Source organism: Numida meleagris, chromosome 1, assembly GCF_002078875.1.
Source record: "Numida meleagris isolate 19003 breed g44 Domestic line chromosome 1, NumMel1.0, whole genome shotgun sequence".
Classification (NCBI taxonomy): Eukaryota; Metazoa; Chordata; class Aves; order Galliformes; family Numididae; genus Numida; species Numida meleagris.
In genome coordinates, this window is record NC_034409.1 from 62,021,732 (window position 1) to 62,040,997 (window position 19,266).

The 19,266-nt window shown below is 38.3% G+C and overlaps 1 protein-coding gene across 17 annotated transcripts in view; it reads left to right on the forward strand.

Annotated features, from left to right (window-relative positions):
* CACNA1C (calcium voltage-gated channel subunit alpha1 C) overlaps nucleotides 1-19,266 on the forward strand; it is a 429,930-nt gene that overhangs the window by 22,093 nt on the left and 388,571 nt on the right. For all 17 annotated transcript variants that reach the window (XM_021389984.1, XM_021389880.1, XM_021389936.1 and 14 more), the window contains exons 2-3: nucleotides 7,072-7,393; nucleotides 11,042-11,147. In XM_021389984.1, coding sequence (XP_021245659.1) covers nucleotides 7,072-7,393; nucleotides 11,042-11,147 — 428 coding nt within the window. The remainder of the gene's footprint in view (nucleotides 1-7,071; nucleotides 7,394-11,041; nucleotides 11,148-19,266) is intronic.

A 19,266-nucleotide genomic window follows, 5' to 3' on the forward strand; every position in this document is an offset into this window, starting at 1 on the left:
GGAACAGTTATATTGTTGTCTGTGCTCACATGTGTGCGTGAGAGTGATCTCAGCGCTTGCAGTGCTTGGAGGGGAAATGATAGAAATCAGTATCTCAGTGCCCAGATCTTTTGCATGTCTAAGAGAGTGCATATGGAGCGTACGGAGGAAAGATCTTATCAGGAGGACAGTGGCTTTCCAGTATACTCTAGTAGTGAAACATAATATTTTTGCATGGAAAGAATGGATTTGTGGTAAACTTAAAGGGAAGTGTTGTCCTACGATTTATTCTGGTGTTCATGGGGAATTATTCTTACTTGTGTATTTGTGCCTTATTCCCAAGCTGGGCATCCATTGCACCAAACGTTCTACCAGTGTAGAACAAATGTCTTTTCCCTTCTTAGAAAATTTGTGATCTAAATGATGTTGGCAAAGCTACAAAAATTTACCATGCAGCATCCCTAGTTAATTTTGAACTGTAAATATTTAACCTAAAAGCATTCATTACTTGACATGAGAGGAGCATGCGCACTCGATCTCTTCATTGAAATGGACTTGTTTTTTTCACATTGCTGGTAGCTCATGGCATCTTTTTTACGTTTATGTTGTGCAGAAAAAAAGAAAGCTCTGTTTGGAGAGGGGAACTAAAGGAAACTAAAGATGTAGTTGCAAATGAAGCATGGTTCTTGAATAAGATTTTTTGTTTAGATTTTAAAATGTTTAGTCTCAAGTATGGCGAATGAACTGTCTTAAATCATGAATCCTTTGTGTGTGTTCTGAAGCTCCAAAACAATTCACACCAAAAAATTCTTTAACTCTCTTATCTGAGCAAACAACTGCACACTGAATTTTAGTCTGACAAGATGTTTAGAAGCATATGTGTATATTATAAACTCTGTTATAGCAAAACCCACAGTTTAGGTTGCAATGCAGCTTTCACTATATCCCTGTTGCTACTTACAAATTACTTCCAGAAAAAAAATCTCATTTTGGGGAAAAACGAGAGTCATTTCACAGTTAACTGTCAGAATTAAAAGGCAAAAAAAGAAAAAAGTTGAATTGTGTGTATCTGTAGTCTTGCATTCAGAATAGAGAATTTTAAGAAAAGTCAACTAAAGAGGCTGGATCAAGCCCTGAGCAACCTGATCTAGCTGTGCATGTCCCTGTTCATTGCAGGGGAGTTGGACTAGATGGCCTTTACAGGTCCCTTCTAACTAATGATTCTATGATTCTATAAAAATGTAATGACTATTTCTGGAAAAGACTGGCTTTTTTTCCATATAGATCAGTTGGATTATTTCACTTCACGACTTTAAACCTTATGTGTGGCTAGTTGTTAATGTCCTGAGACACCGAAAGAATTTTAGAAAAATGTATCTGCAGAGCGAGAGTCAGATTTTACAACCAAAGAAATGAAGTTCCAGGGCAACTGGACTGAGGGCTGTCCCTAGGAGGGAAAAGCACACATGTATAAATCTTACAATGTGCTGATAGAGCTGTGTTGAGTGAAAGGTTTGAATTAAGGATCGTTTATTCAGAGGAAATGTCTTTTCTTAATAGATAAATCATGGAAAAAATATAGAAATTTTCTATGCAAAGGCCCTTCTTCAGTCTAACAGAAGAAATGAGTACAAATCTAGCCTCATGTATGTGATGCCTGGTTTAAAACACATAGGCTCTGGGAGATACTACCACCAATCCAGAAGATCAATATGCATATGTAATTGTCACTATTGTTAGAAAGTGTTTCCTAATTTATATCCTTGTTTTTCATTATTGCAAAAGCCATTGCTTGTTGCTTATTCACTGTGAGTATAGTGATAGATTGTTCTCTTTCTGTTCTTTGAAATAAAACATACATATGCTTTTTGTATTTATATATGTATATGACATATAACATCTAACATAGACAGTTACCATGTCCCCTTCTCCATCACATCCTCAGGAGCAGCAGTCCAAGTCCTGGCATTCCCATTTCCTTGTCGCCTTGCCTAAGAGCTCATGTTTTTTAGGCCTTTTGTTGATCTCGTTGTCGATCTCTTCTTCAGCCTGAACTGAGCCACAAGAGCTTTCCAGAAGCATGGAATCTGAAGCTGCCCACCATATTTCAGCTGAGGCCCTAGGGAGGGAAAGATCACTGGTTCTGCATAGATTCTGTACCTGTTTATATACTACATTGAGATGATGGCATTCTGAGGATAGAAAGCAGTGTGACAGTTATCAGCTCCTGTTCTGCCGGGCATCCAATATAACCCCCAAGGCTTTTCTGAAAATAATTTGGGCAGATGATTCATTTTGCTTAAATGCATTACATTTTTCTCTGCTGAACTCCATGTTATTTTTAAGACTCTCCAATTTGCAAAGCTCATTTTGAATTCAAATCCTCTCCTTCAGTACATTTGCTGTACCTCCCTGTTTCAGAGTTACATATACATTTTATAATGCTATTCACCATTTCATCATCCAGATCATTAATGAAGATGTGGAACAGAATTGGATCCAGTGCAGGCTTTTGGGTACCTCTATGTGACACAACCTCCAATTAGACTGTGTACCAATCATAACTGCTCTCAGCCATCTACTGTATGGGCTTTGTGCTTCCATTGCAGCATTTCTTCTTGCTTGCTTCTATATTCCTAGCATCCTTGTGGAACTGTTGTACAAGACCCGATGAAAGTACTAGTAAGGTTGGGAGACATGACAGCTATCACTTCCATCATGCTTGTATATTCTGTTGCACTGTTGTGGAAGGAATTAGTTGTATTCATGACAGATGCATATCTGCTAATGTTTTTCTCCTTTTCTCCTCCAAGCACTTGTTGATACGTTTTTGTTTTACTTATCTCATATTATTATTGTTTATTTACTTATGGAGACTGAAGATCAGTTGAATTTAAATTTCTCCCTTCTTGCTTTTTTATAAATGAGGTTGACATTTGTCCTTTCCCAGTTCTCAAATTTCTGCTGTCCTTTGAGTTCAAAACAGCAGCTAGCAGCTTTGAGATTACTTCAGAGACTTCCTTAAATATTTTAGGATGCAGTACCTAATATATGTACTTTCAGCCAGCATCCTACTTATCTAAGTACCCTCTAAACTTATTCTTTCCCTTTAAAGGTGGAAATTATACCTTTTTTGGTTTGTGAATTCATTTTGATTGTCACCTTCTCTTGGTCTTTCTTTTTTTTCCTTTCTTTAGTGAAGGTAACACTTAAGCCCTATTGACATCATCTTGCGTATGCTCTATCTCCATTGGTTAATGGATCAACGTTTTCTGCTTTCTTTGTATTATTAACAGGTGATGACATGCTTTTTTTGTTGTTCTTCAGGTTTCTTGCTAGGCATCTCCTCACCTCAGTATCTTATAACTTTTTCTCTGCGTGCTTGAATTAGTCTACATACAATCTCAGTAGTGATAACCAGTTTCCTACTTTCTGTATTTTTGCTGTCAGCATTCAGCAAAGAGGCTGATTGAACCAATTTTATCTTTTACTGTACTCATCTGCTTTGGGGAAAAATGCAGTTGTGCAACACCATTGTTCTGAGGTTTTCATTCTTAGGATTCTGATGTTTCTAGAGATTAGGGGGGAAAAAAAAAAGAACAGTGAAGACCTACATTGGCATTGCTCCATTTTCTTTTAAATAATTAATCTAAGCACAAATTCCTCTAAAATAAATGTGAGGCTAAATTGATAAATGCAGGACATTTAAAACTTGCAATTTCATCATGTCATCATGTCATTAACTCAACCATTTTTCTTACAGAATGATTGCTGCTTAGATTTTTTTTCTTTAAATGAAGCTGTAAATTAATAGGGGGCTTGACAGATGTACATTATTAGAATGCAAATAGCCCTATATACTGATGATCATTAAAGCCTTCATAGTATTTTGGCAATTTAGCTGTAAGATTACAGTGTCAGGTATTTTGTGCAGCATGGTTCATTTCCCGTGGTATAGCAACATTATCTGTTGCTTTTCTGACTTAGTTCAGATTTTGAAAGCTGTAGTTCTGTTACTGAAACATTTGAAATGGTTCTACAGCTTTGCATCTTTGCAGAAATGAAAGCTGATCCCTAGGATCTTGGAATCAAAATGATTCATTTATATTCTTCTATGGACTTTCCCATTTACTTACTGTGCAAATATTTAAATTCATGATCTATAACAAAAGTACTTGAGAGATAAGAGTTTTGTGCACCAATGGAATGTAGCCAACAGCACAACATCTTGCTGAAGGGTGGTATGGATTAGCAGGGTGGTGATGCTGCAGAACCCAGTGCTTAGTGAGTTATTCCATTTGGATGGGAGCTGAATCTCTGTTTCTCATTTCTTGTCAACTTCCAGCTTTATAACTATATAAATAAATATGGTTGAAGTGGTTTAGGTATAGTGAAACTTTATTTGTTGTGGAGAAATAGAATGAAGTATTTTAACTGAAACGTTGCAAAATGAAAACAGCAATTCCAGTAACTGCAGCTCTCAGGTTACAGAAATGTTTTGCAGTGTTTTCTCCCTGCAAGTTTGGCTATGCTGTCCTTGAAAATATTTTGAGCAGTTCTTCAATGTACTTTCTGTGGAGTTATGTGAGCATCACTCTTTTTAATTTAAGCTATTTCTCTAAACTGCCCGTAGATCAAGGCATTTGTCACTGCCATTAGTTATTTAGTAAAGACAGTCAGTAGCCTCTGTGCTTCACAAAGCAGACAGATCTTTATCAGTAATCAATATTTGCAATATTTGTTAATATAAATCTGTCATTACTAGCTCATCTTTTGAAGTTAATTTGAGATAAAGCACTTTGTTATGGGTAGAAGCAAAAGTAACAAAACCATCAGAATCCGCGTCCTTAACTTTGCTGGCACATCAAAGTCAAAGTGCATAAACCTGAATCCTCATGTGAAACCTAACTAATAAGCAATAATAATGGAGAAACTTAACAATTGCAAAAAAAGTCTTCATTAAGATAGAGCAGCTGTTTGTTTTCTGGACCACATGGTCTAGTCAGCATGATAGGAACACAGTGGCGATGGATCAGCAAGTTTGCTTTTACTGGAAGATACACACATTTTCTTATCCTCTCTAATGGGTCGATATTAAAGAAAAGCTGGAGTTGGGAGAATAATTAGAGTAATTTTCCATTTATTTTTCTCCTCAGCCTGCCTCAGGCTAGGGAGGTCAAATGGATGCTAAGGAGAAAATGTGCATCTGGAACTAGTCTGAAAATAAATACGTATCCCATGAGTAGTGCTGCGTACAGTTTGCTTAGTCTTAGAGAACTAACTACGTTTGTCTTCCAGTTGATTGCTTGCTTCATCTAGGAAATCTGCTTAGTCTGTGTGATTCTGAAAGGAGTTTTTCTTAAGTTTCAAAATCTGAGGGATGTAAATTAACTATTTCCCATTTCTTGCTTCTTTCAGCTTTCCCTTTCACTTATCAGAGTTACATTACTCACCAGCTCTCTTTGGCTGGTTTGCAACTAGGAGGCTTTCCAGTGACAGAGACAAGCTCTAGATTTTCTGGCTATGTGGTGAAACAATGACAGCCTGGAAATCTCATGGCAATACCTGACGTAAAATAACATCTGACTCTACCATGTCCTTCCTTGCAATTCAGTGAGATGAACTTTAATATTTGGCATGCTTTCTGGGTAGGAGCATATCCTGTCGTGATCTAGGTGCCAATGAAATTGTATTTATTCTACCTGATCTAATTCATGTAATGCTGCTATGGCTGTGATTTCTTGGCATTGCACATCTGGCTATAAAATATGCATCTTGGGTTAATTATTTTATTTCAAAACCTTGAAGCAGTTTGTTCTCCTAATTTTGCTTGTCTTCCATCCAATACTTCCAGCAAAACAGGTAGCCATGTGGTCTTCTGTTTGTTTTGCCCTGTGGTCTATAGGAGCACTTCTGATCTGTTCAATAACACCGTATTTCCACATTAATCTAAAGTGAAGCACGGTCAATAGGTAGACTGAAATAAAAGGTGATCTAACTCCATTACTGGCTTTCTACTATCCAACTTTTCCATGTGCACTTTTCTGAAGCATGGTGTCTCCAGTTCAAAAGCAAGGTAACCACAATCCCCCAGGGGAAACGTCTTCACTGGAGGGGCACAGGTGGCTTCATAACTGCCTTTACTGAAACGACTGAACAGTTGGGCTGGCTTGAAAAGGTGACCTTAAAATCTTGTACTGTTAAGACCTTCCAAATATCAGACACATCGCCTGACATATTTGTTCTGTTATTACGATTGAGAAAGCATATGCTCCTTCAATGTCAGCTAAAAGAGGTGCAAAACATGGAGCTGCCTGATCTTGGCATTCCTGCCAGTACAGGCTTTTTAGTGTCTGTTACTCCACTGATTTTCGATTATTGAGCTTTCTTAAAGTCAGTTTTTTGGGATAAGGGATCAGTTCCAGTTTCAAACTTTTTGTTGGTTGGTCTAAATTTGACTAGATACACAACATCATTTAGGGCATACAAGTGATGAACTCTGCCCTAATGCTGCAGTTACTGCTTTAGTGTCCCTTTTATTCAGGCTGCTTTAGGCTTTTACATGGGCAATGTTCACAGACAGAGTACAACTTGTTGTTGAACTGTCACTTTCCCTTGAAGTAATCTCGAAAACAGAAGGATTTTTACTATAAACTTGAGAGTATCATTTGGTTTCTTTGCCACATGCCAAATAGCATAGTGCTGCATGCCCGCGTGATAGCAGTGAGAGCTAGCCTCACCTTTTGAGCTTTCAAACAATCTAACTTGCAAAATGTGTGGGTAAAAAATGAAATGAATGGCACGTTCTTTTCTGAGGAATTTCTGGAGATTGAATTGATTGGAGACACTTCTAACAGCTGTGTCCTTTGGGCTTCTTAGGAGACTCTTGCAAGGTGAATGATTGCACAGTAGTACTATCTTGAAATGAGGGCTTGAATTGCAGGAACAAGCTCCCACTAAGTGGATACCCTACACTTATCCTTAACCTCAGATTTTGATTTTACTGATACATATGATTTAAGAAAAAAAGCTTTATCTTTTCTACTGTTAAAGGAATACCTTCACAATTTTTTTTCCCCTCTCCTTTCACAGGTTCCAACTATGGGAGTCCCCGTCCAGCTCATGCCAACATGAATGCCAATGCAGCGGCAGGGCTTGCCCCAGAGCATATCCCTACACCAGGGGCAGCTCTGTCCTGGCAAGCTGCAATTGATGCTGCCAGGCAAGCCAAATTGATGGGTAGTGCTGGCAATGCAACAATATCCACAGCTAGCTCCACGCAGAGAAAACGGCAGCAGTACGGGAAACAGAAAAAACAGGGTACCACGACAGCTACACGTCCTCCCCGGGCACTGCTGTGTTTAACACTGAAAAATCCCATCCGGAGGGCATGCATCAGCATCGTCGAATGGAAATATCCTTTTTGATGTTCTCATTTGGAAAACAGCAAATTGTTAGTGTGCATCAGGCACTATTCATAAGTGTGAAGAAATCAATACATTAAGTTGAAAGGCGCCATTGGGAATGTAAAGTACACAAGTGGTATTTGCTATCTTAACTGAGATCATTTATGCTGGGAAAAAAATGCTTAGAATTGAAGTCTTAACTGTACCCTGTGTAAGAAACTGCCAGAAGCTTAAACGATAAAGGGTAGGGGTTGAATTCTTTAAAAAACGTGGCTGAAGCTGAAATTGCTGGGAGACATGCAAGGTATCTGAAGCCAGAATTGGACCACTCCATGGGACTGATGGCAGCTACTGCCTTTCCCTTCTTTTTTGCAGAGCTTTAGAAATTCTGCCACATAAAGAGCTCTGGAACTCAAAATTGTATGCTTTTTCATTAAACATGTAGCATCATGATTTCTACAGTATGGAGAAAGGAATGGGGCAAAATGGGGTTGAGAGGATAACTAATGAAAAAAAACCCTGATGTGATAAAGCCCTGAAACAAGGCCTAAGCTCTGTTAATCATATTGGGATTCAATTGAAACCAATAAGACTCCCTAATATATGGAAAGATAAACTGATTATACCAAAGTAGGGAAAAAGACAGATAGTTAACGTGATCCTGCCACATGTACACATTCAGTATGGGGCCAGACCTAGCAGTCTGAACAAGAGACAGATTGTCACAGATGATAGATGATAACCACTGACATAGAGCTGCAGAAGGCAAGGGTCAGCGCTGCTTTCCTGGAAAGGCAATGAGAGTTTGGCTCTTGGCTCCTCATGTGGAAGGAGCAAAGTCTACTTTAGTCAGCTGAATCTGATCAACAGAGCTGGAACTTGTGAATTTGGTGTGAAATAGAAACAGAAGTAAAAATACAACTCCTCTGTTTCCCTGAAGAGAAACCAAGACTGACTGAAGAGTAATAGTCAGTAAATCACAAGCTAATGGGGTTCTTCAGTAAATGTGAAAACAAAAGTACGCTAGGGGTAAATAAGCACGTCAGGGGAAGGCAATACTGAACTCAGCAGTAGTTAATATGATTTAAAAAAAAGATGCCATTTAAGACAATGAGATAATATTGTCCCTTTGAGGATCTGGCGGGACCCTGAAAAGATAAAAACAGAATATGAGCATATTAGGATATCATTTTCAGAAGAGCAACTTGCTAAAAACATTCTTGTCAATTGTTAGATATCCTTAAAGTTTCTGCCTGCCTATTCCTTTCTTTAGATGCTAATTTTTAATCCTTTTGATTAAGGTTTGCTACTATTTATCCCTTCTGGCATAGCTGTGATACTTTGAGCATGAGATGACGGATGATGACTAACAGGATGAAGTTGAATCTTGGTTTACTTGCCAGCACCCCAGTAAGCATGTCTATAGTGAAAGAGCACAGAGAGACATTTGATAAATGAATAAGATCAGCAATGAATGATGGGAGTGATGTGTTGTAAAACAGGATACAGCACTGCTGAGATCAAGAAGAGGACCAAACAATGTGATTAAAGCAATCCAAAGATGCCGACACTTGCATTTTTTTGGTATTTGTTTGGTTTTAGGTGAGTTGGTGGTAATATCTTTTTCCTCAGAACCTCTCATTGGATATATAGTCCTCATAAAGATGAAACACTTCAAGGACAAATAACAATATCAAAGAGCTGTGATAAGATTTTTTTTTTTTAACTGTACACCGGCTTTTCCTAACTGCTGAAAATTACTGGGAAGATCTTAGCTTAATTTTCTGAACCTCTAAAATCTAAATGCAGTAGATATTAAATATCAAATGGCAATTCTATGGTATTTCATACTCAAACATTATAGTGTTAAGAGCCTGAAAGTGCAGCTGTGTAGAAGAAAAAGCGAAATGAAGTAATTACCTTATTTTGCAAAGATTTGCCTGTTTATTTTTCTGCTGGATTTGCAGTGTATTTTCAGATTTTAAACCATTCTACTTTTGCAGTGTTTAAAGAGGCTAGAAGTAAAAATAAATAAAATACATAAGTAATGATAAGCTTATGGACAATATTCCTCTAAGGAAAAAAAATCTAGGGAAAAGGCAATTAAGAAAAAGAAAGCCTATGGTTATTTTGGTCTTTATGCAATAAACACTATGTGTGCAGCTTGAGGTATCTGAGAAATCCAGTGCTTTCACCAGTAACATATCTACTCTGATCTGCAAGGCTCTGATGTTTGCCCTGAAGTTCCTAAGTCTGAATGCCTACTAGTCACATTATCCTTGCACTTTTACGTCTTCTTTCTCCATGTTATCACACACCTCTTAGCATTGATAGTCTTAAGCAGATAGCCCAGTGAGTCTGGAACACTTTGACTCTTCCACATGTAAAATATAGAACATATCTGAGCAGATACAGAGGCCAGTTGCCTGGAAGTTGTCTATTTCTTGCAGTTCAGGCAGTTGGATATCCTGATGTCTGGTTTATTTTTGCTAAAACCTACTGAGAATGGTAGTTTGCTGACCAAAAGCATACATACCGTGTTGACATCTGGCAATTCTGCAAAGCCAATCCCATGGTAGATAAACTCATGCTCAAATGCACTCTATGGCACAGGTTATACCTTGCATTCTCTGTGTCCTTTCCTGCTTTTCATTCCCCTCCAGAGCACTGGTGAGTTATCCCAGAGCTAGCCTCCAGGGTGATCTTGCAGGCAAGTAAATATAGACAGACTGTAAATCTGGTCTCTGGTCTAACAGGAGACACTTCACAGCTACTAAGGTTAAGAAGTCCACAAAAAATAAATGAAATACAGTGCCAGCAAATTGAAGTCAGTAGAAAAATGCCCTTAGTTTTCCGCTGAGTGTCAGTGGGACATCAGAGGTTGTGCAAGGTTTGTTTGTTGAACATCCATCCTGTTTTTTTTTCTGTTTGTTTCTTTGTTTTTGTTTTGAGGAAGTTGATGACAGGCTGTAATGCCCCTGAATTGGTAGTAGTTTCTGTCATTAGGAGCTCTTAGATTCCTGGTGTCCCTACCATTCTGCATACACACATTTCTTTTACCTATAAAGCTAGCTGAAATACAAATACAAGAAAAAGAAATTCTATCTCAAATAGTTTTAAAGAAAAAAAAATAGCTATAAACAATATGAGTACACTTTGGATAAAGCTTTTTTTTTCCATAAATGTTATCATTTAAATGCTTTCAAGCTGAATGTGCATGTCTTGGGCCCTTGCATTTAACTCTGAGATATGAGAGAGATAGGAAAAAAGTATAAATGTGGATGGAAAAGGCTAAGAAACAGAAACTAATTGTGGGAGGAAAGATGACAGTTCTTTCAGAAGAGGCTTTTGTTATTAAAAACAGTACAGCCACACTTGAAGGAAAATAGGGAAAATGCTATCTAAATAAATAAAAGAAGAAAAACTTTTAAGAAATCTGTGTTTACTCTGGCACGCGACTGGCCTACACTGCTTTTGACATATTAGGAAGATTTTTGGCCGGGAGCAACTAAAAGCACTTAAAAAGGCATATGTTTCTTTTCAGAATTTAAGGAGCTTGGAATGTTTTCTTTAAACAGGATTCTTATAAATCTTTTACTTTTTTTTTTATTTGTGTGTGCACATTTCAGAACAATTTCCTTAACTCCATTCCTCAGACCATTTGAAATAATTATTTTACTGACTATTTTTGCCAATTGTGTGGCCTTAGCTATCTATATCCCCTTTCCAGAAGATGATTCCAATGCCACCAATTCCAATCTGGTAAGTCCTTGATGGTATCTAATCTTATTCCTTTGAAAGTCCTTTTTAGAGGTCACCACAGAGATTGTTGAAATTAGAGAACGTATGTATATCCACCAGAGATGAAAATGTAATAAGGTAAAAATTGGTTTTGAGTGCTAAGTCTCCTCTATTCATGTGAGCACCTGTTTCAATTGAGCTGGCTTTAGCAAGGATTGTTCCGAAAACAGTGCGGGAGCTGGATGTGATGTTTTGGCTAGCAAATTTCTGCATGCTGCAAAAGTGCTTGGTAAGTTTAAACTGCAGGTGTTTGCGGACAAAATCCTTTAACTGAGGATTATTTGGTGTTTTTGCCTTTCAAAGTGCTATTGCGAAGTTGAGGCAGTCCTACTGCCAGGTGATGTCTGGAAGCACAGCTAGATGACTAATTTCTGGGAAGTGCATTAATGCTTGCATTTCACACTGAGATACGTGTTTTGTTGAACAATATGGGTTTTTTTCCTTCTTGTGGGGGGAATATAGCTGTTCCTGTGTCACCGCTGATGATAATGCTGGTAATTTAGGATGGAGTTGGACATAGAGAAAAGAGAGTGTTTACTTTTGGCTTAGCATGAAGTCATAGTGAAGAATTCTGTTTGGTAAGGGCACGATGCAAAACAGTTCTGGAACGCAATTCACTGAATTAGCAGAAAACATTTTTCTTCCTCCCAAATATGTGAGCAAATCTCCTACTTGTGTGGCTGGATCAGAATGAAAACTTACTCCCAAAGTTTAAGAGTTGGGATGCAATTTCCTGGTTAAAATTTACCGAGACATAAGAATTTTTAGAGAAGCAGAGGCGGGAAATAAGAGCCATTCTTCCAAAGTAGGGATAGTTAGGGTGGCTGACAGACGCTATAATTAAAATGATCCATGCTGTTCTCTGGAAATAAGTCATTCGATTAAATATCTCTTGAAGCTGTGGAAAACAAATTGCAAACTTCAGGACTTTTCTGGAACAAAATTATAATTTTTTTAAATGAGTCTATGTGTAGCGCTTTTCCATCGTAACTCTGTAGAGAAGTTTAAAAACAGAAGCAGGAGGAGATAAGTGATTGTTAACTTTTTAACTATTCTCTACACTTACAGTTAATTTCAAGCACAGACTGGCTTGGGAAAATCTGTGGATTGATATCTCTCTTTGGCTTCCATCTCTTTACTAAGCCTGACATAGCGTTGAACAATGACGAAGTGCAGTGTGTACATTTAGAACGCCTCAGTGTGGCACCTTTCAGAAATTGGTATATTTTAATAAAATCACAGATTCATTCATTCCTCTGGCTACAAAAGACAGTATGTTGTTTGTTGCACATTCTGACTTGCAAGGTTTCAAGAGAAAAATGAAGCAGAGTTGAAGGTCAGAGGATGTCTAATTTGTCTTGGGCTTAATTGGGTGTGCATATTTCCTTATTTAAGTGATGAGACTGCTGGCTAATACTGGGCTCAAACAACTTCATAATTGAATGAGGTATACTGAAACTGCTCTGTTCTTAGAAAATATATGCAATTTGTGAGCTGTGTTGCTTTCTGAATTTATTTTCAGAGGCATTTTGTACCTCACTTGTTCAATCCATCCTAACACCAGTGTTAGGTGTAAGGAGCATTTAAAACTAAAACCAAAAAAAGCCACCAAATGATTATAGGCTCAGGAGATTTTAGAAGTGTTACTGCCTTGAGGATGAGGAGGCACAGTTAACTTCTCTAACTAGCTGTTTCAGAGAAGTAAAGGGACAAAGTAAATGGAGGAGTTCGTTCAACTGCATTTTATTCTTTGGGTCTCAATGAAAAAAAGGAATGAAAAATGGAAAATGGAGTACTTCCACTGGCCTAGGAAGGTCTTGTATTGGTGGTATCAAGACTCTGTTCTGTGTTATAGATCAAACCTCAGAGCTCTGACTGCCCAGTAAACTTTGGTCCTGTGATCTATGTAGATGACAGGATATAACATGATTGGTCTGAGTCATTGAATTATGCTTCATGTTGTGCTGGTGTCAGTTCAGCACTCTCTCCTGATGGCCTTTTTTTGTGCTTTTGTTTTTGTTTTGTTTTGTACTTTTCCCCCTCAGACTGTTATATTTTGGCAGATAATTCCTTCTGCTGGGAACCAAAATTTTTGTATATGTTGTTTGTGGCATTCTCAAACTCTACACTGGACTATATAGTGATCAGCAATAGGGAGGGAAAGTGGAGGCAAGTGGGTGAGATGAGGGTCAAAAAACGCTAGCAGTGTCTTGGAATGAGATGAAACTCAGATTTAAAGGAAAGCTATTCTGGATAGAATGAACTGCAGAAGTCTGAGACCTTACTCTTAAATAGCCAAACAATATAAGGAACAGAGTAGAAAGAAGTTGAAGTTGGTAATGTCTTCCTGTAAATTTGGTATACTTGCTTGACGTTATTTTCTTTTGACCTGTGAACATGTATTTTGCAATCAGATTTATTCTGTAGCCATGAAGTCTAGAGCTCCATAATCTGAAACAGGAATGGAGTCTGTCTGCAATGCTTGCATGTGGGTTAATGTTGCACACAGATGCGTGTTCTGTGCAGAAGTGTGATGCTGACCAAACATTTACAGAATGTTCCTAGCTGCCCAGGAGAAATTTCATTTCCATTTTACAATTTAATTCTGTAGTGATAAACCTACCACAGATATTTCCACTTCCCTTGTTTCCTGAGCCATCCATAACTTTCTGAGACAGAAAGGAACCATCCACAGGAAAATTATGATGGATAGTAACTTTTATACAGTCTGAAAGTGACAGAACAACAGTTTCCCAATAAACTTGTCCCCTTCGGGTCCAAGTTATTTCTCTTCTAAGGTTTCATCATAACTTTTCAATGAATATTTTGTTTTAGGTCTGAGATAAAGATTCAAACAGTCATTTTTAATAAGCTAACTGAGTAGAGGGCAGAGAGAGAAGACAGAAATTCTGAACTGAGTGCTTTCTTGCCTTTCTGTAAAAGTAGAAATACAAAAATGAAATCATATTTTGATAAATAATTATGTTTAATATATGTGCCTGTGAATTTCACAGATGTGATCAGCCGTTTATCCAGTGAGGCATACTTATTGTTCTGTGTCTTCCACAGAACTTTTGAAAAATTGCATACCTCATTTATGAGTACAGAAACCAGTAATATATGGTCATGTCTCCATTTTCATAAGCCTTGTCTTTAGGTGCAAGCCTTATTTGATGCTATGCCATAGTAATAAGCATTAAAATTAAATGTAGAAGTTTCTGCTAAATAAAAACTTCCGTTTTAGCAAGGATTTGTGATTAACTATTATGTATTGACTTAGGACAAAAATCACACATGTACTGACTGTTTCCTTGCAGTCTGACTTCCTATAATATTTCCTATAAATTATGAAACCATTTATGTCAAATCTAGGGGTGTTAGCTTGGACTGGGCAGCACTTTCATTTTCACAATGCACATATGTATAATAAAAAACAGATGTTGCATTTTTTTGCTTACTGGAGTTATTTTTGCTATTGGCTTTAAGAAATATGCTAGAATAATATCGTAGTAGTAACGAAGGCTTGAAGTTGGCTTCAGCAGTTTGTACATTTTTACTTCTACAGTGTGTTGACTGGAAAACTATTAAACTTGCACAAATGGAGGGGAGTTGTATTAGCTGCAACATCATTTTGGTATTAATCAACTCTGCTGAGGCTTTGCTTAAATTTACAAGTAAAGAAAGCTCATGCATGACCCTGTGCAAAGAACAGTTACGTACTCTCTTGATGCAGTCAGGAAAATTGGAGCTAGTTGGAGGGAAATTAAAGTTAGCCTGCATGAGAGGCTGTAACTGATATGGAGGCTTTCTGCTTGTTATCCCTGCAATTATGCATTAGAACAGAGATAATGTACATTTAGGAATAAAACTATAGACTGTCTGAGATAGGAAGCTGAGAGGAAAATGCTTCTGTCACTTTACTGGCAATTGCAAATGGCACAAGCCTGGTCAATGTCACAGCATGGTGATAACATAATGAGGTTAGGACCAACGTTTACAGCACGTTCCGTGGAAGGCAGCTCAGTTGGTTGCTTGTGCCTTGGATAAATAATAGGAGAAAATTCCTCGTGTTGTTTGGCTAGCTCTACTTCCTTATTACAGGAAGGATATCCTGTCATACAATAGTTAAGTTTTAAAAAGAGATCTCTTGCATTTATATGTCAGCTTATAATTGGATGTCACTTTCAGAGGCTAATTTGTTATACCTGAAATAGGATCCTGTGTAAGGGAAGATGGGATCTGTGCTTGTTTGTCACTGCTTGTGCCAGCTGGTGTGAGTGCCAGTCCATGGAAGAGGGCTTTCTTTTCAGGGAGGCATGGCTGCTTTATTAGCTGGTGACTGTAGTAGCATCCAGTTCAGTGGGTGATTCCTGTACAAAAAAAAAAAAGAAAACATTTTTAATTTTTTTTGCATTTGTGACAGACTGACACAGTAGATGTACACGTGGCTAGATACCTATTGTATTTCTAGATACTGGCAGAGCAAACTTAATCCTTTTTTATATGAGAATTCTGAAGCTAGCATATCGAACAGTTGCACTTGTCACCATTTCTCTGGTGTGAAGTCAGAAAATGTTAGAAAGGAAAATGAAGGTGAGGGGGTCAATAAAAGAAAGCATGTTTTTTCTGGATAAGAAAGAATACTACACAAAAGCTTTTGGTTCTCTTCTGTCATTGCTATTGTCCTCCTGTGTGGCAGCTCCCAGCCAGTGAGTGAATACGGAAATGAGAAATGCTGACATTAAAAGGTGAGATGAGGGTGGGGTAGACTGGATACCAAGCTAATAAGCTGTTATAGGTTTACTAGCTTGGACCTCATACCAGTGCTACTGCAGCTGGAGGAGATGATTTGATTTGAAAAGTGAGGAGTAAGCAACAAAAGCTGAAAGAGAGGAGCTAAGGATGGAAGTTGGCTGCAATGAGAGTGAAAGAGACTGTTCCGAAAGAATCTGTGAGGACTAAGGAAAGACAGAGAATAGCTGATAAGTATGATGCTAAGGAAGCTGAATACGATGAAATTTAGGTGCAACATTTCCAAGAATCCTCAGAATTCCTGTCTCTGACAGGGAGAGGTTGTTACTCAGCATCTCTAACAGCGTTGAAGCACAGGGTTGGAAGAATCAGCACTAAGTGTGAGAGGAAGACATTCAAGCCCATCTGCTGGTTCTGATATTAGCAAACTGTGGGGCTCTGGGTAAACTGTGGTCTCAGTTTTCCCATCTGTAAAGCGAGTTGGTTACAGCTTCCACAGTGAGGGTGATTAGTCAGTGCACTACATCACACGGAGTGTTACGAGGAATGCTGCTGTAGAAAAGACTCTCAAGACAAAAATAATCACTTTTGAGCCCATGACCACTAATTAGAAAGAATAGATAAGAGGTAGGACAGACCTCCTTCCTTTTGCACTGGGCAAGGCAGATCTTAATTTCTGTGGAGAAGTGTAGGACTGCATCACCATAATTTGCTTGTGTGTGTTGGATTATTTGAGGAGACCATTTCTGAATATTTAAATCTGTAGCCTTCGTATCGTTCCTAACATAATGGTGTAATTTCTTAGACTTTGTGAATAGGAATCCAGTAAAGCAGAGTTTAACACCTCCATGTGTTATTAGCAGAGCTAAAATTGTTGGATTCCCTGGGCAGGCCTCTGCCACCGAAATGGTAATTGGCAGTAGTAAGAGGTTCTTCTTCATGGGCCAGGTGAAGGAAGAACTGGGAAAGGTTTGTGAGATTCAGAGATGGTGGCCCACAGCAGAGGAATGCTTGGTTCTATATCAGGGTCTGGAAGGATTTTGACACCTCTGGCGCTTTCTTCTAATAATACCTCCTTCTGGATTTCTCCCCAGCTAAGGTATTGTTGTATGAGCAATACCTCCTCTTCAGATCTGTCATTTCTGTTCTTTTCCTTAACTGGACTTAACACTCATACTTCAGATTTCTTACCTTTCTGCTACTCTCATTAGCCATCCGGTGTTCAGCCCTGCACGGTGCTTGCTGCTGAGGCCCAGTCAGTTCCAGCCTCCTGCTTCTCTTTATACCAGCAGTCCTCACCCAGCCTGTGCTTGTTAGCACTTACCACATCTTGATCTACTCTGACATGTCACTCACCTTGGTGTCTCCTTTTTTTTTTAATTTTCCTTTTTAAAATTCATTGTTTTTGCTTTGCCAAGTCAGTTTCCTCATTCCAGTCAAACTTCCATCAGACCTGCCTCTTTTTGTTCCTTTCTTTTCCTTTGTGCTTCTAACTCTGATCTCCCCCCATAGGAATTTCATCCATTACTCATAGGTCTCGGTTCTGTCCTCAGCTTTGGATCCCCGATCATTTCTCTTGTTAACACTAGTCTTTCAGTTCATAAGCCAAGAATATCAGCAATCCTAGTGCTCTTTCCATCTCCTTTCTCCTTCTCCTTTTCCAATTCCATTCCCGGTGTATTGTTCTCTAATTCTGTCCCTAATTTGGCCTTAGTCCTTCTGCTTTTTGAAGTCAATCGTGTTCTTTCCAATGCTGTGTGGGTGCCAGCAGCAGAAACACTGAGAAAGCAGGCCCAACTTGAAGTTCAGTGGCTTTATTCCACCTTGATCCCAACTGGTTAAGAACTGTTATTAGATGAGACCCTGGTAAGCCTTTGTAGTCCTTGCTCAGCTTTGTGGAAATGACACATGCATTCTGGTCTGCAGAAGCCTTAAGATGCCAGATTAATGTCTGTACTGACAATTTGGGCGTTAAGTTTTAGCAAGTCTCTGCAAAGCCTGTGCAGCTGGAGTTTTTAAGAGCCCATCTGGCTAAACTTAAGTGGGTAGACAACACAAAAAATGCAGCCTTGACACAAAGACTGCTAATTTGCCAGTTCATATGATGTTATTGCAAAGTATACTGTCACTAAAAAAATAGGTGTTGAGGGTTTTTTGACTGGGTTAAAACAGTGGATATTGTTCAACTGTTTTGGCTGAAATATTGCACAAATATTCAGCCAGAAGCAGAAATCAGACTGGAAAATGGTTGTATTAACTGTTGAGTCTAACACAATTAAAACCAGCTGAAAACAGTATCTTAATAATTTAAGGCATTGGGTAGCCTTTACAGAAGTAGTGCTGGAGATCACCTCCGTTACTATCTTCCATATTAAGATATAACAGTGCCTCACTGAATCAGTGGGACATTGAAAAGTGGCATGGTAGGCTTTTAGAATTAAATAATAAATTATATATAGTACTGTAATGATAAAATGTCCATTCATGTTATGCAGCACATGAGGTAGTTAGGAGAGAAGGATTAAGAAATACAGATCAAGGCAAAAAGTAGGTTTCAGATAGGATTTGAAAGAGAAATACATGCCTTTGAGGCAAAATCTGACTATTCAAAGAAGGTTGTCCTAGTTTAGAGGTGCTGCAGAGGAAGGACCTTTGTACAGACAGTGCCAAGATTGTTAGAAATAGATACTCCTATTCACTTAGAGTAGGAATCTGGAAGAGTAGTTGTGAAGGAAGAGTTGTGTTATGCAGACTGGTCCAAACTCATCAAAATATTTGCTTGAAAAAGGTTGTATGTACTGATGTAAGGCATTTCAAAATTTTAATGGTGTACTTTGGTTCTGATTGATGACAAGTTTATTGGTGTAGTTCAAACAGTGATTTATCCCATTTCTCTAGACAGTCCTGGTTACTGTTTTTCATTTCTGTCTATGATTTCTTTGTGAAAGCTTTCTAAATCCCTGACTTATCAAGTATGTATTCATTTTTTTTTCCAGGTGGTAATATTCCTTTTTATAAACCTCATGTTCACTGTGGGATGCTTTTTTTGTTGTGCTGTTCAGGAACGATAGGAGAAGTGTGGAAGCAGGCCAAATAAGAGATTTTAAGTGCTGTTGTTTTCACTGTAGTTTAATTCTTGTCCTTGCAAAAGTAACAGCCTTCTAAACACAGTGGACATTCCCAAAATGGCAGGTACTACTTGTGTTGTCTTTTTGGTGAAAGTATCATTATCCCTCTGTAAGCCCATGGGTTGCTAGACTGCTTTTCATGAGTTTGTCAGAATCCTACTAATGATATTGGGAACAAGCATTTCTACCTAGAAATTCAG